The 25,521-nt window shown below is 36.5% G+C and overlaps 1 protein-coding gene across 1 annotated transcript in view; it reads left to right on the top strand.

Moving 5' to 3' along the window:
• The first annotated feature begins 3,628 nt into the window (after positions 1-3,628).
• Positions 3,629-25,521, top strand: part of LOC107656211 (stabilin-2-like) — a 35,302-nt gene continuing 13,409 nt past the window's right edge. Inside the window, exons 1-45 of the mRNA XM_016443977.1 lie at positions 3,629-3,715; positions 4,392-4,519; positions 4,764-4,870; positions 7,494-7,579; positions 7,667-7,733; positions 7,840-7,935; positions 8,019-8,141; positions 8,491-8,687; positions 8,788-8,918; positions 9,010-9,143; positions 9,366-9,448; positions 10,240-10,383; positions 10,593-10,736; positions 10,854-10,916; positions 11,677-11,730; positions 12,296-12,376; positions 12,805-12,957; positions 13,318-13,377; positions 14,389-14,484; positions 14,611-14,697; positions 14,793-14,904; positions 15,011-15,188; positions 15,869-15,962; positions 16,040-16,198; positions 16,267-16,362; positions 16,451-16,546; positions 16,709-16,756; positions 17,572-17,708; positions 17,835-17,943; positions 18,055-18,132; positions 18,237-18,326; positions 18,445-18,552; positions 18,647-18,778; positions 18,860-18,988; positions 19,078-19,140; positions 19,473-19,568; positions 19,987-20,182; positions 20,279-20,374; positions 20,497-20,542; positions 21,634-21,713; positions 21,821-21,946; positions 22,294-22,370; positions 24,280-24,351; positions 24,716-24,835; positions 25,025-25,111. Coding sequence (XP_016299463.1) covers positions 3,629-3,715; positions 4,392-4,519; positions 4,764-4,870; positions 7,494-7,579; positions 7,667-7,733; positions 7,840-7,935; positions 8,019-8,141; positions 8,491-8,687; positions 8,788-8,918; positions 9,010-9,143; positions 9,366-9,448; positions 10,240-10,383; positions 10,593-10,736; positions 10,854-10,916; positions 11,677-11,730; positions 12,296-12,376; positions 12,805-12,957; positions 13,318-13,377; positions 14,389-14,484; positions 14,611-14,697; positions 14,793-14,904; positions 15,011-15,188; positions 15,869-15,962; positions 16,040-16,198; positions 16,267-16,362; positions 16,451-16,546; positions 16,709-16,756; positions 17,572-17,708; positions 17,835-17,943; positions 18,055-18,132; positions 18,237-18,326; positions 18,445-18,552; positions 18,647-18,778; positions 18,860-18,988; positions 19,078-19,140; positions 19,473-19,568; positions 19,987-20,182; positions 20,279-20,374; positions 20,497-20,542; positions 21,634-21,713; positions 21,821-21,946; positions 22,294-22,370; positions 24,280-24,351; positions 24,716-24,835; positions 25,025-25,111 — 4,746 coding nt within the window. The remainder of the gene's footprint in view (positions 3,716-4,391; positions 4,520-4,763; positions 4,871-7,493; positions 7,580-7,666; positions 7,734-7,839; positions 7,936-8,018; positions 8,142-8,490; positions 8,688-8,787; positions 8,919-9,009; positions 9,144-9,365; positions 9,449-10,239; positions 10,384-10,592; positions 10,737-10,853; positions 10,917-11,676; positions 11,731-12,295; positions 12,377-12,804; positions 12,958-13,317; positions 13,378-14,388; positions 14,485-14,610; positions 14,698-14,792; positions 14,905-15,010; positions 15,189-15,868; positions 15,963-16,039; positions 16,199-16,266; positions 16,363-16,450; positions 16,547-16,708; positions 16,757-17,571; positions 17,709-17,834; positions 17,944-18,054; positions 18,133-18,236; positions 18,327-18,444; positions 18,553-18,646; positions 18,779-18,859; positions 18,989-19,077; positions 19,141-19,472; positions 19,569-19,986; positions 20,183-20,278; positions 20,375-20,496; positions 20,543-21,633; positions 21,714-21,820; positions 21,947-22,293; positions 22,371-24,279; positions 24,352-24,715; positions 24,836-25,024; positions 25,112-25,521) is intronic.

The following is a 25,521-nucleotide window of genomic DNA, read 5'->3' as shown; positions in this document are numbered from 1 at the left end:
GAGATATGCAGGCAAAAGGAGTCCACGTGGACACATCTGTTCTCTCAGACGTAGCCAACAGCTCAGGTGGCTGCCAACCTCTTGGTTTCTTCAGTGCCTTCTTTCAACCTTCTAATTCTCTGTAGTATGTGTTTAATGGTTAAATCATATGTAAAATTAGATGATTTGTCAAATTAAATCTGCTGTACTGCAATATTACCTTTTCAGGTTTTGTTCCATCATTGCTAAAGAGCTGAAACTGTTTCTTAATGTTCTGTAAGTGTAGTTTGGTGAGGAAAAAGCAGCACAACTGTTAAAACAAAGACAAATGTTTCTGCAGATGAAATTCAATCGTATAATAAATGGAAGAATATGGGGTCCCACCCCTTCCTTATATTTTAATGAAATTATTCTGCCTTTCATAGTCAGTGTTTGCTGATGCTGAACCCCAGAGGTTTTTGAGGTATTTCCATGCAGTATTTTACATTCCTTTAATCTAAGCTGAATAGATTTTTTTTTCTGAAATTATTCAGTTTTTCTGTGTGTGTGCCGTTGAGTCGAGACTGAATGCATCGCAGTGGGTGGTGCGACCACATGCACATATGCACAATATGTTTTGGATGTTCATTTGATCCACGCTGGCCTTTGGAGACCTGGGTCATCGCTCATCCCGATCATCGTTCATCCTTTGTCTCAATATGTGAATGATCAGTTATGTCCATCCAAGCATAGCATTACATCCAAAGCCAAGAGTCACGCTTTTTTCACGGGCCCATTCCTGCACGCTCTATGAGTGGTGCCATGCTCTGTCTGCCTTCCCAGAAGTCCGTAGGGGCTCGTGGCTCTGTTTGGTTGTGTTGGTTGAGGCCTGAGGGGTTTTGGATTGACAGCACTGTTTTCCTGCCAATAACTGTTGCTTAAATGTCGACGATTCCCACAACAACTGCTGTAGAGTCAATGTTAAGATTCTACACACGTCTTAGTGCTCGTTCTGCCTTAATTCATTCTGTATGTTTTCTTTGTTTCTTTCTTACTATCTCTCACCATATTGCTATGAAATGTTTTTTTTAAACAATTCATCATACAGTTGCGATTCGTTCTGATCCTATATGAACTGGGCTGACTTGTCTTGTCTTGTACACATATGGGGGGAGGGGGGGAGGGGGGGGTATGAACAGAATGAATCCATCCATCAGTGACATGATTGTATCTGCCTCCCTCTGGTGGAGTCACAGAGTCTTGCCAGAGAAGACCACAAGAGGGAGACTGATTCAAGACGTTGACTTTTAATCATTATTTTAGCATTAAAAAAAATGAAGGTTTCATTAAACCCAAAAAGGGTTTTACACAATATTAGTCCTATAAAACCTACTGTAACAAGGCCTCTAAATGAAACCTGTTGCACACAATTCCTTCTGCCCATTGATTGATTTGCCAGGAGGTTCAAATATGCGTTATTTTTATATACTGTATACATTTTTATATATGTGTTAATTTTAACATGTAAATAACAGATCATCGATCATTTATGTGTAAATAACGCATAATTGTTGCACAACCAACTCCTTGTACAACACAAAGCAAATGTGGAAACAACAAAAAATGGAAATAAGAACGTCCCCGTGTTTGTACAACTGGAATTTGAAAGTGTAGCCTGCAACTGCACAACTTTCTTCTGCAAGTCAGGTCAAGGTCAGTTTAAGTATCGCAAAGCAGTCGAGTGTGCAATCTGCGCATGCCATGTGCGAAATGCATATGTAAGTGAAAAGGTGTAGTGTCCTAAAACATCTCTTTCAAAACCCCAATTCATGTATAAATGTCAATTTCAGGAAACTTCTGAACAGTAAGAAACTAACTTGGTCAAATAATTATTGTGGTGAGTAGGCCCACATACGTTCATTGTTATAGCATATTGTAAAGTACATTGTGTTCTTGTGGTTGGGGTGTCAATTACAGTTTAAATGGGATAAAAACGTGTTTGATTTTTTACAGCTGGTTGGGAGTCCATTCAGAGCAGATTTCAGAGAACCATTTCAAATAGCTTTTGGCACGTAGAAACGACAGTTGAGCGGGTGGTCATGCAGTTTTTCATTTGTTTTCCTAAGCAGTTGGGAAAAACAACTATCAACACATGCATAAGTGTTAAAACACAGCGCTGTATATGCACTCTCATGATTATAAAACATACTAACCACCTCATAGCCAAATATATATAACACAGACGCATGTGGTCTACAAGGAATTCCTTAGTATGAAAGTTCAGGAACTATGGAAGGAAAGTCATGATGCAGCAAGACATACAGGAAGTGTGTGTGTGACAGGGTATCGTCACCTGACCACTTGGCTTATTTATGAGTGAGGACATCCTGTGATTCTTCTGCCTTGAGCTCTGTTTATTCAGTTCACGTACACAGACCAGTTTCATCGCTCCTGGAAACTGACCAGCTTCTTCCCAGCTTTCTAGCTGCATTGGTCACCAACTATTCAGCAAAATATTTGTTGATTGGTCTTCATAATCGTAAATGTGTTGCATCAATGCCAAAGAAATCAGGATTTTTCTCCACATCTCTCCTTGATGGCACCAAGATCTATGTAAGCTTGTTTATGCCACGAGGAAAAAAAAAAAAAAGGTAATTGCGACTCACAATTCTAACTTTTTTTCCTCACAGTTATGAGTTTATATCTCACAATTCTGACTTTTTGATAATTACGAGATGTGAACTCACAATTCTGAGAATAAAAGTCCAAAATGTGAGATATAAATTCACAATCGTGAAAAAAAGTCGCAATTACCTGTTATACTTTTATGTAAACACTGAATTAGGTGAAAAAAAAAGTTACAATTGCGAGATATAAACTCACAATTCGGAGAAAAATAGTTGGAATTGTGATATATAAACTCATAATTGGGAGAAAAAAAGTCACAATTATCTTTCTTATTTATTTATTTTATTTTTATTCCATAGAAACAAGCTTCCATAATGATCTCATTTCCGCGCTGCAAAAATAATTTTCTTAATCAGCATTTTGTCTGGTTTTCCAGTAAAAATATGTCAGCATCTTTCAAATTAGAAAAAATGATTTTCAAAATCAATCCTCTGTAACAGAATTATATCTTTAACTAAACTTTCCCCATTGGCTTTTTTTTTCTTTCTTTCTTTCTTTCTGGCTTTTAAACTAAATTTAGATAGATTATGTTAGAACAACATTCTTAAAACAAGAAAAAGATGATTTTAAAAACAAACATTAAACCATTAAAAGTAAACTTAAATATTACTTGTACTAAAAACAATTAAAAAACACTACAATATGAAAATGATTGATTGATTGATTGATTTATTTATTTATTTTACAGTGCTCTTGGGTCTCAACACAACACCAAGCATAATTATTTTCTCTATTTAATGGGTTTCTCTGGTATGGTTAACGAAAGAGTGATAATTGTATGTGTAATTTGAAAGGGATTTAGGCATTTGCCTGAAATTTTAGGGGAAGGTGTCGCCCTCTGACTCTCATGTTATTGCGGTACAGGAAAGAGAGAGGGAGGACCTGTTGAAAAGGCAGAAGGCCAACCTGTGTAGCCACAGTCTGTTGAAGGACCTCAGAGAGCCAGAAAGAGTGTGAAAAAGAAACAGAAAGTATAATTACCATGAAGCTCTTCTTAAACTCAATCTGTGGAGGTCTGATCCTACTGCTGGGGACTGAGATACTCTGTACAGCTGGTGCAGCATCGCAGGTGAGATTCACACTCATACAACATGCCATGCAATATGGGTGATCATAAGTGACATATTGATTTTAACAGTTATTCTGCAAGATAAAACAAGTTAGTAGAGTAGAATTAATAGAGAAAGCAGTTTTTTGGTTTACTTGTACTGACACATATATATGCTTTCCAAGGTTAATCAGTTAACTCGGTCTCAAATCAAAACTTGCTCTACTTCCGTTTCCTGTTTACATACTTTGTCAGTCTACAATCATAGAACAACATAAACATGCAGTTCTCTTCGATATTAATGCTCATATCCATTTCCAGGGATACTTTCTCTATTTTTAGTTGGTGAATGTTTACATTTCTGTGGTTGCAGTTGAAAAATGTAGCACTTTAAGACACATTATGTAAGCAATTCTTCAGTATCGTCTGACATGCACAGTGGAATGCTGGGTAAGATAATCCTGAGAATGTTATTGGTCAGCTGTAAAGTCATGAACGAATCAGGTAAATCTCCTTGGAAAATCAATGAAAGGTGTTAAGATCAGCATGCTTTCCAACTTTATTGGTTTTGTGAAAATGCCATATGAAAGAGAACATTGCACTGAACACAGTCTTTTGTTTGCTTTTTTTGTTGTGAGAACTAATATGCTATGTGTATGTGTGTTTATATGTGATTTTGTTTGGTGTCTGTGGCCAGAACCGCTGTGATCAGAACATCCAGGTGGTGACTACATCAAGGTGTCATTCCTGCTCCTTGACGCCTTTAGTAAAATGTCCTGATGGCTACACCAAGAGGCAGCCAGAGAAAAGTGCAAAGGACTGCAGGTAAATGTGTGTTTGTGAGTGCTGGTAAGGTTTTGCTATTATGGGGACCAAATGTGTACACAAGGACAGTAACAATTTGTTTAAAAGCTCTTTGAATTATTTAGAATTAAATGCCATACTATTATATATCTGACAAAAAAGCCCACTGTTTTAACAGCTTTTGTGACAAGATGAGGAGTTTCCTTTGTGCATAAGCAAAATACAGAGGCAATAATTATACAATAATCTCTCAATGTGTGTTTAGGTATCACATCACATTAGCTTTGTCTGTCACGGGCTGTTCGTTCGAGTGTTACAAAGACACGGTGGAGCCCAAGTGCTGTCCAGGTTACTGGGGCAATGACTGCATTGGTGAGTTTGAGGTCATTGAAGAAGAATTGTGTAGAATTCTGTTTAAATTCTGTTCCATAGAAGACCTATGACATCAGTAACCTCTTAAACCAGATGAATATGACCTAAAACGATTGTTGTGTTCTTTTCTGATTTGTACACATTTTAAATGGAATTTGGAATTTCCATCATTCTGTGAGGGAAGATACACTGAGGGAATATTTTGATCGGAAGAGTCGGACAGGAACTATCCTGATGCGACCACTAACAAGACTGAAACACAAACAAGGGGAAACATGGCTCCTCCTGGGAAAAGAAGTTGAAAAACATAACTATTACTATTATTCCTAGTCTAAAAGATCCTAAAGGAATGGAAATAGAATTTCTGTCATAATTCATATCAGTTTTTAATGACGATTTCTCATAATTTTGTCTTAACCAATCCTAAGGGATCGCAATGACATAATATAACCAATAAAAGCATCCATCCTCTAAAAATAAAATATGATCCTACTGGATCAACTGAACTTCCAGAAGAAATAAACTAGGATGTAGGAATTTTTGTTTATCCAGCAGTATCTTATGTGAGTCTTAGTAGAATTCTTATTTGATTCTGATAAGATCCTTTTGGATCGCTTTCAAATTATGATAGTAATTCCATTAGCATTCTTTTTTTGACTAGGGATATAAATCCCATATGTATGAATGTGACCTTCCAAAGTTGTCAATATTTGGGAGGCACACTTTATCCTTTCTGTTTCCATTTTTAACATTTTATGTGATTATGAGACCATGATGGTGTTGTTTCTCACAGTTGTTTTTCCTGTGGGAGCTGTATGTCCAGTACATATAAGCTGACATATTATTGTGTGTCTTGTCACACACTATGAGAGGAAGTTTTGAGCTGCTGTGGAACAAGGGGTTTGTGCACTTCCTTCCCTCTGAGAGGGATATGGCAGGTCTGTGCTTCCGTACCACAGGAATTTGCTGACCAACACACTGTGGAGGTCTCATTTCCAGTATTTCCTCTGTCTGTCAGCACTCAAACAGATCCCACTATGAGTTCGCTGAGTCAAGCACTTTAGTTGCTGTGTGTTGTCTTGGTTTCTTTGGTCTTTTATCAGCAGAACTTCCTGCATTGTTCCTCAAGAGTTAAATGATTTGACCTTTGCGTCTATGAGACGGGTCAGCGTTATGGAAGCTTAGTGAAGCATTATGGGAGGAAATTCAGAACTAGACTGTCCAAAAATCTGATTTGCATAGAGCAACATGTAGCATTTTTCTTGGATTTATAGTCACTGTTTTGAACTTGTTCATTTGTGAAGATTAGTATTCTACCCATTTGCACAAAATTGTCCTTCTCAGTAAGTACAGAAAATGTGAAGAAAGTGCAGAAAGTGGGCCTGCTCATCACCAACTGTCTGCATATTCTGCAAGTGTGGCTTTTATTTGTTGTGTCATGTCTGTGGCTGATGTATGTGTATGTATGAGTTGCTGGGAAGGATCTGATCTCGATGAAGGGATTTTGTCAGGACTAAGTGTCCAGGGCAACAATGGCGGGAAGGAAAGGATGAATGAGGGTCAGTGGAACAGACGAGGGGCTGTTTGAAGAACAGAGAAACTCTGCTAACTCATATCCTCTTGCAGAGACTATACCACCCCAAACCCACTGACCAAAGATCAGTCTTAGAAAACCATGATCTCAGATCAGTGAGTGCACAGTGCCCTCACGTCACTCTCACCCAGTCTTGCTGACCTCGCCTTAGCAAAATTTAAAACAACTTAAATTTTTTACATTTAGATTTTATGCATGTTGGCACAGTTATCCAAAAAATCTTATGTTACTTTCAAGGTGCTGGTATATATGTTTTAACACTTGTGCTGTGCTGAAAATCTTTTACCTAATTTGGCCTTTTAAAAAATTGCTTTAAATCTTTCAATATGCAATATTATCGCCAAATCTTGGATTCAATCTTTCGGTCAACTTGTTTCAATTACAAGTTTTTTAACCTATTTCTTTTTTTAAATGATTGGGAATGGGCCTCAGTGATCTGAGCTTATGCACTTCAGTTTTTGAGTATTTCAAAATATTATTCAAAGTATTATTTCAAAATAAAGCATTATTTATGGTTAATTTTGGCAATGTTCACTCAAAAACTGAGGTGCATAAGCTCAGATCAGTAAGCCCTACAACCAGTCAATTCCAAAAAGAAAACAAAACCTGTGCTAATTGAAATAGAGCAAGTCGATCAAAGGACTGAATCCAGTGTTTGATAAAAATATAGCATAATGAGAGATTTACAAGCAATTTTTTTGTAAGCTGGTCATTTTTGACTCGGAACACCAAAAGTCTACCAAGATGAAATTTTTTTAGTTTTTTTTTGGAAGAGTTGTGAGCAAAGTCAATAAGTTTTAGTAAGGAAGAAGAAAACCCTCTCCTGGTCAAAATGACCAGATCTCAACATGAGGGTTAAATCCATGCATTCCCATGACCTTGGTGTTGCTAGCATCATTCTCTACTCAAATGTGTGACTGATGTCTCCAAATTGGCCATTTTATCTGATTGAAACAAACAATTTAAAAAGGTTTATTCACTTTTAACATCATGAAATCTAATTAAAGACATCCTTTATTCTGTCAATAGAATGTCCAGGATCAGCAGCGATACCCTGCAGCAATAATGGAGCCTGCTCGGATGGTATAACGGGTAATGGGACTTGCACATGTGCAGTAAGTTTCCTTTCCTTCTCTTCTTCTGTCTGAATCAAACACACTATTATTGAGCATCCGATGAGACGTTTTGGACTTTTTTTGCAGCCAGGTTTTAAGGGAACAGCTTGTGAGGATTGTAAAGCAAACTTATATGGACACAAGTGCAGTAACGGTTAGAGTCACTTTTTGTTCTGTACAGCTGTATTGATTGATTTGTGTTTTGTTGGTGTTGGTGTTGGTACTGGTACTGTGCTCTAACTGATGCATGTGCTATTCAGTGTGTAGTTGCAAGAATGGCATATGTGACAGTGGTGTGAAGGGCACAGGACAGTGCACATGTCTGTCTGGGTACACTGGCATAGACTGCGATCGAGGTAAGACCTTGGAGTATTTCTGTGTGTATATGATACATGTGACATTGAAGCAGCATAAGAGTGAGTGTGTTTTTTCTCTTCAGAGCTCCCAGCATGTGCTACTTTGCGGTGTGGGCCGAATTCTCGTTGTATTGAGGACATGTCCACAGGGCAGCTTCTGTGCATGTGCAAACCTGGTTATCAAGGTGATGGAACCCAGTGTACATGTGAGTACTGCCCTTACACTGCTAATGGTAGGAAAGGTTTGTTAAATCTTTATTGAGAAGTGGGTTATATATTAGTTATAATAAGTTATAATCATAATTATATAAGTTTGAAAAGTTTGGGGCCAGTAAGATTTTTTTTTATGTTTTTAAAAGTCTTTAAAAAAAAAAAGCATGAAAAGCATGGTTATTCTGATGCACCAGTTAGACTACCACCAAACCAGCAATTAACACTTTGACCTATCTTCAGACCAGCATAGGAATGTATACTGTACTGGTCAAATCTGGAAATTTCAGGAGGCTTCTTGATCTCACTAATCTATTGTCTTTCTTTGTCACACTGTTTATGCAGCAATTAACCCCTGCTTGAGAGGCGTGTGCCATGCAAACGCAGTGTGTGAACATACAGGACCGAACCAGCATGTCTGCACATGTACAGAAGGCTACAGTGGAGATGGCCGTGTCTGCATGCCCATAGACCCTTGCCAGACGAACCTGGGCAACTGCACATCTGGCTCTACACGCTGTGTGTATGATGGTCCTGGAAAGGTGTGTTTGTAAACACTTTAAAACACTTTGCACCTTTCTGAGCAGCATGAATGCACCGATTGCTTTGATTACGGTTTGACATCTTCTCAATTTTCCACAGTCTCACTGTGAGTGTTTGGAGGGATTTGAGAAGTTTGTTGAAGGAAAGGGCTGCAGTGTAAAAGATGTGTGCAAACCAGACTCCTGCCATAAATATGCCACCTGTGCCACAGTGGAACCAGGAACAGTCGAGTAGGTGACAAATTCTCAATTGTTTGGTTGATTTTTAATTGATTTTTTTTCCACATATTCAAAACTACGCCTTCAATTTCAAACATTTCAGCTGTAAGTGCCGTGAAGGTTACATTGGAAATGGGAAAATATGCTTTGGGAACATAATTCAGCAGTTGCAGGACTTAAATTCAAAGCCAGGAGGAGAGTGGACGGGTCAGCTCTCCAGTGCCATTACACTGTTCAGTGAGTGACTTGCTGGCAAACCAATCCCAGTTTTTTATTTATTTGTTTATTTATTATTATTATTGTTATTATTGGGTTTTCATCATTTTCAAAGGTAGAGGATTTTTTCTTCTTTCAATTTAGGTGTCGACATTATCTAACATGTTAAAGTTCCTAATAATAAATAAAATAGACACAGTAGCCACATACAGTGTAGTGCTAATTTTATTTCTGCTGTTTCAGATAAACTCATGTCATGGCCTTTGACCTCCCTTGGACCGTTTACAGTGTTTGTACCAGTGAACAAGGCTTTTAAGGGCACATCTGTGAGTTAGACAACACAGACACACCAACATATGATACATCGATCATATCCACCTTTTTTTAATGTAGGAACGGATGCAGCCATTTGTAACTTGAATGTGTGAGGCTTCCAGTTATTTTTAGCTATACAACTTCTGCTTGATATTGCAAACTGGTATTTCTTATCATATTATTTTATTATATTGTCGTAATTATAATTATTGTGAAATACTACAGTATATTGTGAAATATTATTACAATTTAAAATGACTGTTTTCTATTTTAATATATTTTAAAATGCAATTCCTATAATGCAAAGCTGAATTTTCAGCATCATTACTGCAGCCTTCAGTGTCACATAATCCTTCAGAAATCATTGTAATATGCTGATTTGGTTCCCAAGAAACTTTTTTTGTATTATCAATTTTGAAAACAGTTGTGATGTTTAATATTTTTGTGCAAACTGCGATACATTTTTAAGGATTCTTTGATAAATATAAAGTTCAAAATATCAGCATTTATTTAAAACAAATGTATTTATTTCTTTTTGTAGCACTGTAAAATTTTCAATGGCTATATGGATGCAGCAGCTAGACTAGACCAGCACCAAACCAGCAATAAGCCATATAAACCATTTCAGATCAGCATAGAAATGTTTACTGTATTGGTCTAATCTATCCTTTTAGTTATTATTATTATACCTATAGCTGCTAACAAACTGAAGTCTCGCACATTCACAGAAAACAGCTTAGTTGCATGTTGCAAAATAAGGTGGATACATTCAAACAAATACTAAAGCATGCTTTTGCTCCAGGTGAAAACCCTGCTGGCTAATGAGATGAGAGCTCGCTATCTTGCTAAGCTGCACATGGTTGCGGGAGAGGTGAACTCTGACTCGCTGAAGAAGGGAATCCTCTACTACACTCTGACTGGCATGGCTGCCGAATCAATGACAGATGTAGGTTGTGTGTGTTTGACCAGATTGTTTTCAGGGATGTGCAAATGCAGGATACAAGAGAGGAATCATCACATCCTGTTTCTTTTCTTAACTCTTTCCTGCTCAGATCTGTTTATGTTTCACTGTGTGTGTGTGTGTGTGTGTGTGTGTGAAGATGACAAGAGATTACATTAGATTGTTTCTGTAACTGGTAAACTTCTATTTTCAAGGCAGAGCAGATAAAAATCCGTCTCCATGGCAGCCGTAAGAAAGGAACTCTTGTGGAGACAGATATCTTTGCCTCAAATGGAATCATCCATTTGGTTGATAAGCTGATGGATGCAGTTCCTTCCACTGTAATAAGCGAGAAAGAGGTTTGTGAAGATAAAGGATTTCTGTTACATAAACATCATACACTTACATTTACTTAATGTTGTTTTTGATTGTTAGGAGGGCCAACAATGTATATTTGTCTTTTTGTCTTTTAACAGGAAAACCTGTTGCAGATTCTCTCAGGAAATGGAAAATTCTCTCAGTTTAAGTCTCTGCTTGAGGTAACAGTTTTAAACTCGATTTAACCCTAAATTAATGTACTATAAGACAATTGACCTGTGCTAGAAATGACCTTTTTATTATAGGACAAATCTTTGCTAAACTGTATAAAAAAACAATAAAACAACTAATCCATAAAATAGGCCACAGTGTTCTATATTAATATGAAGGAATCTGAAGTTTTACCTGTATTTTGAATTTTGCACTTCATTGCATTATTTAGAGTTGTTTTAGGGTTAACAGAAATATCTGTAAAATTAATTGGATATTGTCCTGGCAGAAATGTACCAGCACATTTTTTTTAAATACAGTGTAGAGCTGATTTTAAGAGACTTTTTTTTATTTTTTAATAGGTCATTTTTTTTCTGACAATATAAAACATATCCTAGGTCATCCTTTTGTTTCAATTACTTTAATCAGTCCATTCAAATCAAATATGAATGTGAGTTATTAGATTTTACTTTTAAAATTAAATTACCTTTTGTGGAAATATACAAAACCATTCAAAATGTGGGGGTTTGTAAGATTTTTTTTTATGTTTTAAATGAAAGAATTCTCTTATGCTCACCAAGACTGCAGGATTCTTTGATGTATATATATTTTGAACACTTTGATATTTCTTTTTCTCAGAAAAGCAACATGGCTTAATTTTATATATATATATATATATATATGTGTGTGTGTGTGTAACATTCTCTGTATATGTTCTATCCAGTCACATAAGCATCACTTTACATTATCTTTTCATTTCTCCCAATTTAGGGTAAGACAAAACTACTTGAACTGATGCGCAATCACATAGTGTCCACTTCTCAGGTTTGTGTGTGAATGTGTGTGTGAATGTATGTATTTAAGAAGGGATGGATGTTTGCTTCAAGTGATAGGCCAGGTAAGTGAAATTATATTATCTTGCAGTATGCATGTCGTTTTCTTTACGTTTTCTAACTAAAAGCAACCAAAAAGCCATTTTAAAGTGGTTAAGCAAATAATAATAATAATAATAATCGTCAGGGATCCCAGACCAATACAATTAGTGTGCCTCCTCTATTTTAAAACCCACGAACCGCCACTGGTGACAGCAGCGGCAATCCACCTGTCACCTGTCACAGCTGTCATGAAGGGCAAAATTAACTATATAGACCAAAATCATTTTTTGAACCAGGCTGTAAACATGTTTTATTCTGCTGTAAAGTTGGGCATTTTAACATGGCGAGTCTATGGGATTGACTCCCTTTTGCAGCCAGCCTCTAGTGGCCAGTCGATGAATTACAGTTTAAGTCACTTCCGTGTTGGCTTCATGAGAGATAGCGGGAGGTTGCCGCTTGATTCAAATCCATTTCTAGATCATTAATTAAATACTGTCTGTCATATCTGTGCACAGCTGAGTGCCAGCTTCATTGTGTCGAATCCTCGTGCTGTGACCATGGCCGACCAGGTGCTGACATTTAATGTAACGAGTGCTGTGAGTAATCATATTTTGTTATATATTTAGCTGAAATAGATAATATTTGTTCACATGCATTTAAGAGACATAAACCTAAATCCACATGTGTATTTTATCTAGTCATGTTTTAGCACCATATTGCAGCAAGTTTATATTTTAGCAAATATGGGGGGGATCTGTGAATTCTTCACTGCAAGTAGTTCACTTTCTTTTGCTATTCAAACTACAGTATTAAGTGTTTGCTTTTCTGCATCTCACGTGACCTCAAGTCAGGATTATTATCTCGACTAACTAAAACTAAATCCAAAAAAGGAAAAATAAATTTTTTTGATTTAAAATGTTACTGTACTGTTGAAAAGTAACACAAAAAGTATACATATTTATACACATTCTAATGGTCAAATATTAGTGGTTAATAGTTAATGTGCTGATTCTGTTACATATAGGGGCAGATCCTGGTCAATGGGGAGTCGGTTCTGGAACTGGATGTTGAAGCGAAGAATGGCCGTCTTCATTCACTGGAGGGGCTTCTAATCCCTCCGTCCATAGAACCCATCATACCTCAGAGGTGTGACATCAAAGAAACCAATATTTATAAGGTAAGCCGTATTTGTGGTGACCAGTCATAGCGATTTAGCTGTAGATACAGATACACCTTTCTGTCTTGAAGGTATTTCTATGTCAAAAATCCAGTTCAGTGTTTAAAGACACCTACAAATAAGCAATTCACAGTTTGACTTACTGGAAAGAGCATAAACACTATGGGATGCCACAATAATGCCAGAGGGGGGCAGTGTTCATGAAACCGGTTTAGAAACAACAGAAATTACACACTTCATCTTTAAAATTGTTGTTTGTTCTTTTACACGCACAATAGATTGGCCACCTCCCTTTCGTTTGCAACAAGTGATTGTTACCAAACTGACACGAGAGGGTGTCTTTTTGTTTTTTTGTTACAGGATTCATGTGTTAGCTGTACACTTGTCTCCAAATCTACCTGTCCAACTGGTGAATCACTGGTAAATTGTTCAGAAATAACCATTAGTGCATGCTATAATTTAAAACAGCAAAGCTTAAGTTAAAAAAAAAATAAAACCTTTGTTTTAAATGTTACCTTTTAGGCTCAACTGAGGTTTGCATCAGGTTGGCATTAAATAAATAGTTTACCCAAAAATGTACTCACCCTCAGGCCATACAAGATATAAATTAGATTTTTTTCTTCTTGAGAACAGATTTGTTGAAATTTACTTGATTAATCACTTGCCAATCACCAATGGGTCCTCTGCAATAAATGGGTGCCGTCAAAATGAAAGTCCAAATAGCTGATGAAAACATTACAATAATCTGTAAGCAATCAACAAGACTCCAGTCCATCAATTAATGTCATTTGAAGCATGAAGAATGTGTTTAAGAAACAAATTCATCATTAACATGTTTTTAAATTCAGACCAAGTTATCTATCCATAATTTCGCTTTCTCCAAAAAAGTCATCTGAATCAGGAGAGAAATTTGCACAGATCAAGTAACGTTTACAAGCGAAAACAGTCCAAACTGTTATTCTTTGGTGAAAAACCTTAATAATGGATTTGTTTCATACAAACATGCAGATTTTTCTCTTCACAAAATGTTAATTGATGGACTGAAGCTGTTTGGATTACTTGTGTATTATTGTGATGTTTTTATCAGCTTTTTGGACTCTAATTCTGATGGCACCGATTCACTGCAGAGGATCCATTGGTGAGCAAGTGATGCAATGCTAAATTTCACCACATTTGTTCAGATGAGGAAACAACGGAAAAAAAATTAACTTAAATGATTTTAGCAAATGGCTGCAATATAACAAAGAGTGAAAAATTTAAGGGGGTCTGAATACTTTCCGTACCCACTGTACATCTTGGATGGCCTGAGGGTGAGCACATTTTTAGCAAATTTTCACTTTTAGGTGAACTATTCCTTTAAATTGGAGTGAAATTGTACGTAGTAGCCACACTTTTATTTTTATAACCCATTTGTGGTCTCCTCATACTCAGGATATATTCACCAGAGGCTGTGTATTCAAAAAGGAGACTTTTGGCATAAGCATACCCACCCTTGGCTGTTCCCTCTTATGCAATGAAACAAAGACTGTGAGTATTTGATTCACTAGTATTTATCTGCATTTAATACCAGAGCATATGACATAACTTGAAACTGCATCTAGCTTTGCTGGTTAATCTGATCCAGTCAAATTAGCCATTATTTGTCTTGACCAGACCCCTCGTTGCTGTAAAGGCTTTTTTGGACCAGACTGTTCCCCATGCCCGGGTGGTTTCACCGCCCCCTGTTCCTCTCATGGGACGGTAAACCCCATGCACATTCACATGCATGCATACTGTACAATTCAGCATTTATTCATATGTCATAAGTTCTTGACTTATATTTTCTTTTGTTGTAGTGCTCAGAGGGCATCAATGGAAACGGCACATGCCAGTGTGAGCCCAATTTCAAAGGATCACGGTGCCAATACTGTTCCGACTCCAACAAATATGGCCCGTTCTGTGACAAAAGTATGAATTTATTTCTTGACCAACTCACAGCATGGGGGTTTGGGAATATTCCAGATGTTTAGTAACAATTTTTTTTTGTTTTTCTTTGCATCCCTCCTAACACCAGCCTGTGGATGCATACACGGCGTGTGTGATCACCGTCCAGAGGCCAGCGGTAAATGCAAGCAGGGCTCCTGTAAAGAAGGTTATACCGGAGAGTTCTGCGAGCAGCAGACCCAGCTGTGTGGGCCCAACCAGCCCTGCCATGCTCATGCTAACTGTGTGTCCAATAAAGGAGCATTCACGTGAGTGTCTGTTTAACATTTTTATTTTATATATATATATATATTTTTTTATTTAATTTGCTACTTTTATTTATTCAATACTATACTTGAACTGAAGTTTGGAGACCTTTGGTGTCGAAGGGTGCCAAAATCTAAAAGAAAAAATATTTTTTAAAAAATTAAAAAGTTGCAGTTGCTTTAGACAAATATTTTTTTTGTAAAAAAGTGCTTTTGAATCATTATTAATTATTTAGAAATTATTGTTGTTATGATTATGTCCAGATTTAATTATTTCACTTTTAATATCAAAATGCTTTTTTCACACATTATAAATTATTCTTATGAGTCCTCTATCCATAATATTGCTTCACATAATATGCATAATATATCAGTTTTTTTATAAATGCATTTGAATTATTAATAGTTTTTCTGAATAATAACAATAATAACTATTATTATTATTATGCTGATGTCCATATTTAATTAATTTTAAAATCACAATGTTATTATTACAATGATGTCCAGATTTAATTATTTAATTTTTAATATCACACATGAATGAGTCTTACATGTATAGCTGCTTTTTTAGTGCATTACGGGAGTCCTTTGCAAGGGGACCATCATTATCAGATATTCAACAAAAAAAAGAAAAAAAAAGTTTTAAGAAAGGAAAATATCAATGATGCATTATGTGATTTTAGGTGTGTGTGTAAGCCTGGTTTCCAAGGGGATGGATACATGTGCGTGGAAAGCGATCCTTGTGCTTTGCCACATCGTGGAGGTTGCAGCATCAATGTAAGTCAGACGCATCTGTGTGCTTGTGTTTAATGTTACCATGTTATGATAGCATGTTTAATCTCTTTTGTTCTCAGGCCAAATGCATAAAGACTGGTCCAGGCACACACACGTGCCAGTGTCTGAGCGGATGGAGAGAGGATGGAGATGAGTGCCAGGCCATCAATAACTGTCTGGATCCATCCAGAGGAGGGTGTCACCCCAATGCCACCTGCATCTATGTAGGCCCAGGACAGGTGAGGGGGCATTGTGATTCCCGAACCCCATCTTTACAGGATTTTTTATGATTGATATTCTACCCTAGAGTGACTGTGCTTGCAAAAATGGTTACCACGGCAATGGGAGGGATTGTGAACCTGTCAATCAGTGTGTGGAGCAGAAGGGTGGATGTCATTTCCTGGTGAGGGCTCAAACAAATCATCATAGAACTGCACACATTTTTTCATACTATGTATGCGGAATTCTTTCATTTTCCTGTTTTCTCATAGGCCACCTGCCAGTTCCTGAACCCTGGTGGATGGCATTGTGTGTGTGAGGACGGTTATGCTGGTGATGGAAAAATCTGTTATGGAACCCTAGCACAGGTACTGTGTATATGATTTTGTGTTATTTTTCTATTATTTTTTGTTGAGGTTATACAGAGGTCAGGCTTATACTGTATGTAATTCAAGAACTGCTATTACTTAAAAAAGGATATTTGTATAACATTATTCATTAGTTGTTTCATTTTTTATTTTTTTTTGCAGGAGGTGGCAACAAACCCAAATCTTCTAGAATTCAACCTCTGGATATTGGTAATTTGTGTTTTTAGAGTCAAAATTTTCTTTAAAAGAGGGAGTGAATTAAAATTGGAACACTTTTTGGCATTGTGATGACTGGGGAAAAAATGTCCCAATTACCATAATTCACCCCATTTATACAACAGTTCTGGTCCTTGAATATGATTGGACAAGCAGCATTTTAAAGGGGTCATATGATGCGATTTCAATATTTCCTTTTAAGTGGAAAATGTGTTTTTTTAACCTTAAACCGCATAAACACATTTCATTACACTAAAGACACAAAATAATGTTCTTTTTAGCAACATCATATGACCCCTTTAAGAGACTGCTAATATATAGTCCACAACATTTTTTAAGCTTTTCACTGGTTGTATCACTTGTCTGTGTTTGCACGTTTCTGACAGACTCCATACTTTTAGTGATAGGGCGTTTTTATTGACTCTTTCTGCAGATTACATCATTACACCACTAGGTGGTGACAAGTTACTTTTTATTAGCGAGTCAAGGAATCATTAATTTAAGCAATTCACTCAGAAACACTGATTCATTTGGGAACTAAATGAGTGAGTCAATGAATCATTCACAGTTTGTTTAAAAACATTGATTTATTATCACTATATGTCACTACTCTGAGACATCCAACAGTTTTGCTGTGGATTTGTTTTGGAACAAAAAAAGACAAAGTAACTGGTAATATTGTGTCTAAAATGTAAGTAATTTAGATTTATTATGATTATTATTTATGTTATGTCCAGATTTTCAAGGCTGATTGTGTATAAATGATGTTTGAGTTCCTAATAAGTTCTGGAATCTGAAATATTCCATAGCGAGCGGATCTTTCTCAACTGCTGTCAGAGACAGAAAATTACACACTCTTCGTCCCATCGGCTCAGGCCACAGAGAAACTGAGTCAAGAAGACAAAGACTTCTGGATGACCCGCAGTAACCTTCCAAGTCTCATCAAGTAACGACACATAATTGTCATGCAACCACATCAGCTAATTTGTCATATTTCAATAGTTTTGATAATGATTAATCTTTTTTTTTTTTCATTGTTATAATACAACTAGCTGTTTTTTTTTCCTCACAGAAGTCACATTGTTTATGGGATATATGCCCTCAGTGATCTCCGTGCATCCCCTTCCCCACGACTGCTTTCCCTTTTAAAAAGGACACTTCCTGTTTACTCAACCAATGATGTAAGAGGGAAACGGCTTTTCTTTTCGATTAATCCCAGTACAATTTTGTCTGTCATTCAACTCCGCCAAGATATTTTCTTTATCATGTCTTCTGTTTGTCTTTTTATTCAGACCACTATTGTCGCAGGAGGAAAAATAACTTATGGAGATATGGCAGCAAAGAATGGAGTTATCCATTTTATTGACAAAGTACGACCCTAGAGTTTCTTAAATTTAAAATAAAGTGCAAACTTACTGATAAAGTGATGACATACACACAGATTGAAGAAATTTGCCACTGTTGTTCACTCTAGGTGTTGATGCCTGAGCAACAGATGAGTGAAGGTTTACTGGAAGTATTGAGTCAGAGGGCTGATCTCACTCTCTTCCACAGCTCTCTCTTGGTGAGTCAGCTAATTTTTCTTAAGTCTTGCAGGCCTGCCACACCATGAATAAAAATAATCATCCTCTACATATGGCTTGGACTTGTTTTTGAATTGTACTTATTTTGCATTTATGCAGAAACACAACCTGACTGATGAAATGGAGGAGTCTTCGGGCTTTACTGTGTTTGCTCCAACAGACAGCGCGATCCGAGAATACCTCAGTAGAACGGGCAAGGAGTCAATGGTATTATACAAACACACTAAAATACACAGCCGTAGTGATATTAATTATATAGTGTCTCATTTTTGCATCATGAATTTTGTGTATTTGTTTCTAGGATTTGAATGTGACCCAGTATCACATTATAATAAATGAGACTCTAAAAGATGGAGATTTGGTGGATGGACTGTATAAAGATACCATGCTTGGCTTTTCGTACCAACTGAGAATTTTCCGGCAAGATAAGAAAGTAAGTCAGTGCTAAATTCAGCTTAAAAGTCAGCTTAGTAAATCAAATGCTAAGTCTTCTATAAAGATTTTTCTGTCATAGTTGCTTGTAAATGAGGCTGAGGTGAATGTGACTGATATAGAGACCAGTAAAGGTGTGATCCACACCGTGTCTGCAGTCCTGAGCATTCCCAACAACCGCTGTGACAGAGCTACCACCAAAATTATCACGGTGCAATATATCTATTTAACCATTTTACCTAGTCATTTTTACTTGTATCCTTTAAATATCCAATCTAAATATGTACATTGTATCTGTAGGGACGCTGCATGGACTGTTTCCACCCATCTGAGAACCCTTGCCCTTCAGGAACAAAAAGACGGGTGAGTGTACAGTGTGGTCCAAAAAAAAAAAAAAAATGTTTGGATGCCAATATTTCATATTATATTAAGACGGTCATTTTACGATTCACTTGAAAAATGAATTTATACTGTATAATTTGATATTAGTTTGATTACAAATTGACAATTTACACATTTTGATTTCTTTAGTAAGGGAACTTAATAAATTATCAAGTTTATTTTTTATTTGAAAAATTTTAATTAATTGAAATCACAAACGAGTAGAAAAGAGTAGAAATCTTTCCAAATTCCCTGTGGGAAAAAAAAACAAACAAACAAACTTGAAACTTTTCCTATTCATTGTTTGTTCTCAGATGAGCCGAAAGAAAAGATGCATTTATAGTCGAGTATACCTTGGAGAGACACTGCTGACCATCGGATGCAAAGTTTCTTGTGAGAAAGTCAACATTGTATGTACAAGATGCATTCATTCACTTTCCACAATCACAAGCAGCCAGAGCTTTCTGGAGTTCATTTAAAAAAAAAAAAATACATGATGATATCCACCTTATTTTCAATATGAAAGTAAGCTATTTTCTGTGAATGTACAAGACTTGCGATTCATTAGCCGCTATGGGTAAATAAGAATAATGAAGTGCTGAAAAACTTTGCATGGAAAATCAGTGTGTTTATAATATAATGGTACATTAAAATAATATAGGTACTTGTTTCCAACATCAAGCAGCATAACAAGCTGTTTTGTACAGCAAAAAAATAACTGGAAGCAGATGACACCGGAAGCCTAGTACATTCCAGTTACAAATGGCCATGTCCTCTTATATGTTAAAAATAAGGCAGATATCAGAAACAGTTTCTCTCTCTTTGCAGGAAAGAAAGTGTTGTGCGGGTTATTATGGTATTAACTGCGAGAAGTGTCCGGGGCCAGAAGGTCAGTCCTGTTTTGCCAATGGTGTGTGTGTAGATGGGATCAATGGCACAGGCATCTGTCAGTGTAACCAGGGGTTTAACGGCACCGCGTGTGAGACTTGCCAAGCTGGAAAATATGGAATTCACTGTGATCAAGGTATTAAACATTTAAAAGCTCATACTTTCATATACTACATACTCTGTAAACAATTAGCTCATACAAAGTTTGCATATGCACTATCTTTCTGTTTAGAGTGTAAGTGTGTCAACGGACGCTGCAAAGACGGTGTGGATGGAGACGGCAGCTGTATGTGTGATCTGGGCTGGAGAGGAATAAACTGCAACGTTGGTATGATGCTCACCTGTCACACGAATGTTGATACATACATTTGGATGCCTTGCACCATCTGAGTATATATTTAATGTAATCTGTAAATAAAAATGAAGATAATATATGTTGACTCTTTTCAGCTATTACATCAGATATGTGCAGAGGAAAATGCCACAGTAGTGCCAAGTAAGTTTACTTTCTTTGAAGAACATCTTGGAAGTACTACAGTACTACCATCTGTATCAAGTAAACATTCTTGGGTAAATCACACAAAACCTGTAGAGATCATGTCATATTACACCTCAAAATCAAAACAAAAATATTGTTCAATTAAAAAAAAAATTACATAATTTTTATGCATAATTTTACCGTTTCCATTCTCTAAGAATAATAAAATAGGCATTATCTTTTGCTTTATTTGTTGGGGTTGGTAAGATTTTGAAGTGTTTTTAAAATAAGTCTCCTATTCTCACCAAAGCTGCATTTATTTGATCAAAAATACAGTAAAAACAAGAATATTATGAAATATTACAGTTTGAAAGAAGTGTCCTATCTGAATACATTTTAAAATGTAATGTTTAACTGTGATGACAAAGCTGAATTTTCAGCAGTCAGTCTTCAGTGTTACATGATCCTTCAAAAATTATTAAAATGGATTGAAATGGAACTACTTTCAAACAATACAGGTCTTTACTGTATTTTTTTGTCAATTTAGTGTCCTTGCTGATGAAAAGTATTGATTTCATGAAAAAATTCTAACTTTTGAATGGTAATGTGAATTTGGGTGAAATGTTAACTTAAAAATCAAACTCCTCTAACTGAGAGAGTGGTTTGAAATTTGTGAAAAGTTCTTAATTGAGTCCTCTTGGGAACCATGCATCTAAATTTGTATTAGTCCTATATTTCAAAAGAAAGTGAAAGTGAAGTGACGTGTGGCCGAGTATGGAATTTGTGCTCTGCATTTAACCCCTCCAAGTGCACACACACCGTGAACACACACCCAGAGCAGTGGGCAGCCATGTGCTGCGGTGCCCGGGGAGCAGTTGGGGGTTCGGTGCCTTGCTCAAGGGTCTCACCTCAGTCGTGGTATTGAAGGTGGAAGAGAGCGCTGGTTATTCCCTCCTTAGATGTGTACACCTATTGCTAATTGCAAGACCTTATCTACAGTTGATTAAGCACTTTTTGCAAAATGTGACCTGGATTTGCTTTTGTGACATTCATACTTTCTATGCTCTTTAAATATTGCGTTTATGACTTGGGTTTGATGTTTGTTGTAGCTGCTTGCTGAACGTGGTGGACAGTAAATACTACTGTAGTTGTGCTGCAGGATTTAAGGGCAACGGCACATATTGCACAGGTAAGCATCTCAAGAAACATTCAAACATACTGCTGTCAAATAACATTTGTAGCCAATGAGTCTAAATGGTGGTTTAATGTACTATATGGTGTTATCTCCAACCCAAGCGGTGGACGCATGTGCAGAGAATAACGGTGGCTGCTCGGTCCACGCCGTGTGCAAGCGAACTCTCCCAGGACGGAGAATATGCGTGTGCCACCCGGGTTATGCAGGCGATGGAAAAGTATGCATTTGTAAGTGTATATGTCAGTTTAATATCCAGTTTGAAGGGTAGTGTACACAACTGGTAGTCCATGACACTTACAGTGCCAATGTCCTGGGTTTGAGGTCCAGGAGAAACACAATAATAAAAGTGTGATAAAACGTGATATATATGTGTGTTGAGTTATTTTGAGGGGACAGCAAATTTACACTGTTATACAAGCTGTACACTCACTACTTTACATTGCATTTACAAAATGTGAGGGGTGTACTCACTTCTGTGAGATACTGTATATACCGTGACTGCAGTGCTGTGTATTCCAAATGAAACAAACTTATTGTATTTGATATGTGTTAATGATTGTGTGTGTTTTTGAAGCCATCAATCCATGCCTGGATGGTAATAATGGGGGATGCCATGCAGATGGTGACTGCATTCATACAGGCCCTAATAAGGTAGGACGCAAATATAAACAGACCATTCATACAGCCAACAAACAAATCAAATACAATTTTATAAGTAAATCCAGGGTTTCTGTAGGTTTTATGAAGGTAATTTTAATATCAAGTAAAGAAAAGTGAAAGAAATCAAAGGGAACACAATACATCATGTTCTAAATGTACTGTAAATGTTTAAGGAGCATACGAGTTGTAGTAACAACACTTCAAAGTTTGAAAATACAACTTCCAGCTGATCTGTTAGTTTTTAATTAATGAATAATTTAATTAATGAATACCTCTGCACCCCCTATCAAAAAAAAATAAACAAATAAATAATAATAATAATCTGAAGGTTTATTAGCGGTTTCAAGTGTAATGCCACAAAGCATTACATTTCAAACCGCAAAAAATACATTTCAGCATTTATTTAGCAGCATAAAGGCTGCAGAAATACTCCCATACGGTTTAAGCAATACTTTCTTAATAACCCTCCCAAAAAAAACTTTCACTTTTAGGTGGAAAGAAACCATTTTTTCTCCTGTTGTAAATTAAACACCATAAATATCAACACTGTATAAACAATTCTCATGAATGTAATGCAAAATAAAATAATTGTGGACTAAATCTGTTCAAAAAGTCAGAGGAAATATTTGCCAAATAAGGCTTCTTACCAGTGGCTGCTGGTGGAAAATTTTCTGGGTAGGGCACCACATCCAACAATTTTAACATACATCCCGGTATGATTAATCCCAGTATAACAAAAGGAAAAGTATTAAGACTTGAAACATTTTAAATAAATTGTTTTTACCAAGTTCAAGCTTGAGGATGAAAGTTTTTATATACATTTAATAAACATAAAACATTTTGATTTTCATAATTCCCAATTTATGTATACAGTGCAACAGCAAAAAGTGTGAGGAAAGAAAATAAATGTTGCATTCGTTTAGAGCAGGGGTGTCAAACTCAATTCCTGGAGGGCCGGAGCCCTGCAGAGTTTTGTTCTAACCCTGCTCCAACACTCATACCATGTAGTTTTCAAATAAGCCTGAATGACTTGATTAGTTGGGTCAGGTGTGTTTAATTAAGGTTGAATCTAAACTCTGCAGGGCTCTAGCCCTCCAGGAATTGAGTTTGACACCCCTGGTTTAGAGCATTTTAGCTACAAGTCAAGTTGTAAAACCAAACAGGACCACACGGAGGTGCCAACAGACCACTATACCAGGTGCATTAACCTGACTGTATATAAATCTATACCGATCCATTCAGAATTATTGAACAGAGCTAAACACAAATTAAAAAAAGCAAATAAAACATTCTGAATTTGTAGAATGTGGTGATCTGTCTGAAGGCATGACCAGTGAACAGTTCCTCTATCAGAGTGTTTTTTTGCCCATATGTACTGAACTGTGCTCATGCAAAAAGCTATCAGAGAGTGCACATACACGGTGTTTATTTGCACATACATACACTGAACAAAATTATAAACGCAACACTTTTGTTTCTTGATATGCCACACCTGTGAGGTGGATGGATTATCTCGGCAAAGGAGAAGTGCTCACTAACACAGATTTAGACAGATTTGTGAACAATATTTGAGAGAAACAGGCCTTTTGTGTACATAGAAGTCTTAGATCTTTGAGTTCAGCTTATGAAAAATGTATGGCAGTTGAGTGCACTATATCAGAAAGGAGTGAACGAAATGAAGTGAGCGAACTCATACTTTTATATTTCATCTACCTTATTTTAGAAAATAACACTCACGACTTCACGTTGTAATTAAATTATACATACCGCTGAAAACCACTGCATTAAACAACATTTAATTTGAGTGAAAAATGACCCATGCATAATTGAGAAAGATTCGACTCACCCCTAGAATCAATTTGAAGTAATGACACCGTATATTAACTTAATTTGTTTTCAGACAGCGTGCATTTGCAAACTAGGCTTTTCTGGGGATGGAAAGCAATGTGAAGCCATCAATGTCTGTCTTGAGGTATGTGCTTTTGGTAACTACATTAAAAAGGACTATATTAGTGGTTCCCAACTGGTTTTACATCACCACTCAGATTTACACAATACACAATTTACACAAAAAGTGCATCAACAGCATCTGAGTTGTTTACCGAACAAACTTAAACCAAAATTGTCCTTAATTAGAAGACTTCTTCATTGGTTTCTATTCTAAATGTTTTAAAAGTTAATGTTTCATCAGAACAGACCCACTTGTTCATCCATTCTGAATTACAGCCCACCAGTTGAAAACCACTGTATTACAAATGACATTGTTGCACTCAGCTCAAAGATTAAAATGAATAGCATGGAACAATGTCACTATCAATTTTTTTTCTCTATGTCAGAAAAGTGGAGGATGTCACAGGTATGCCCAATGTACCATGACAGGACCCCTGGAGAGGAACTGCACTTGTAGGCCTGGCTTTATTGGAGATGGAGAAACTTGCAAAGGCACCCTGAAAAGAGTGAGAAGTACAGCAAAATGTAAACAGGCACACAAATGTAGCAATACCTTAAAAGTAACTTATTTCTTTCATTTTAGGAAATTCTAAACAGAAGTTTAGGAGACTTTTACACTGGACTGATGGTACGCTTATTCTTAGTCATTTTTAACAATGATGTTTTTAGCCTGAATGAGACTGATTTAACTGAATTTACAGCGAAATAATATTCCTGAACTTGGAAATCGTGGCCCCTTCACAGTCTTTGCACCTAATGCAGATGCTTACAACAAACCAGAGGTAAGACTCAAATGTGGTCAATCTGAGCAAAATTGTGACTTAAATCACAACAGCAGTACTTTTCAGTTGAATTGAAGACTTACATTGCTACACTCTTAAAACTGCATTCAGAAAACAAAAACAAAAAAACACTTGGCTTATTACTGCTACAATAACATTAAAATTTGTTAATGAGCATGAGATGGAGTTTCTTGCATAGGTTCTGGTCATCAACAACTGCCTCAAATGTTTTGCAGGTGTCATCCATTCAAAGCTGCAAGAGTGCAAAAAAAAAAAAAAAAAAAAAGAAAAATTATATTTATACCCATAACGAGTATAGCAAGCTAATGTTAGCTAGAAAGCCAAGAAAAACTTGAGCATCAGAGATAATGTTAATGTCTTGGGGCATTTTACACAATAAATGGCACAGG

This window comes from Sinocyclocheilus anshuiensis, unplaced genomic scaffold (genome assembly GCF_001515605.1).
Source record: "Sinocyclocheilus anshuiensis isolate Anshui unplaced genomic scaffold, SAMN03320099.WGS_v1.1 scaffold183, whole genome shotgun sequence".
NCBI lineage: Eukaryota > Metazoa > Chordata > Actinopteri > Cypriniformes > Cyprinidae > Sinocyclocheilus > Sinocyclocheilus anshuiensis.
Note: the sequence above shows the minus strand (reverse complement) of the source record. Positions and strands in the feature narration are given on the sequence as shown.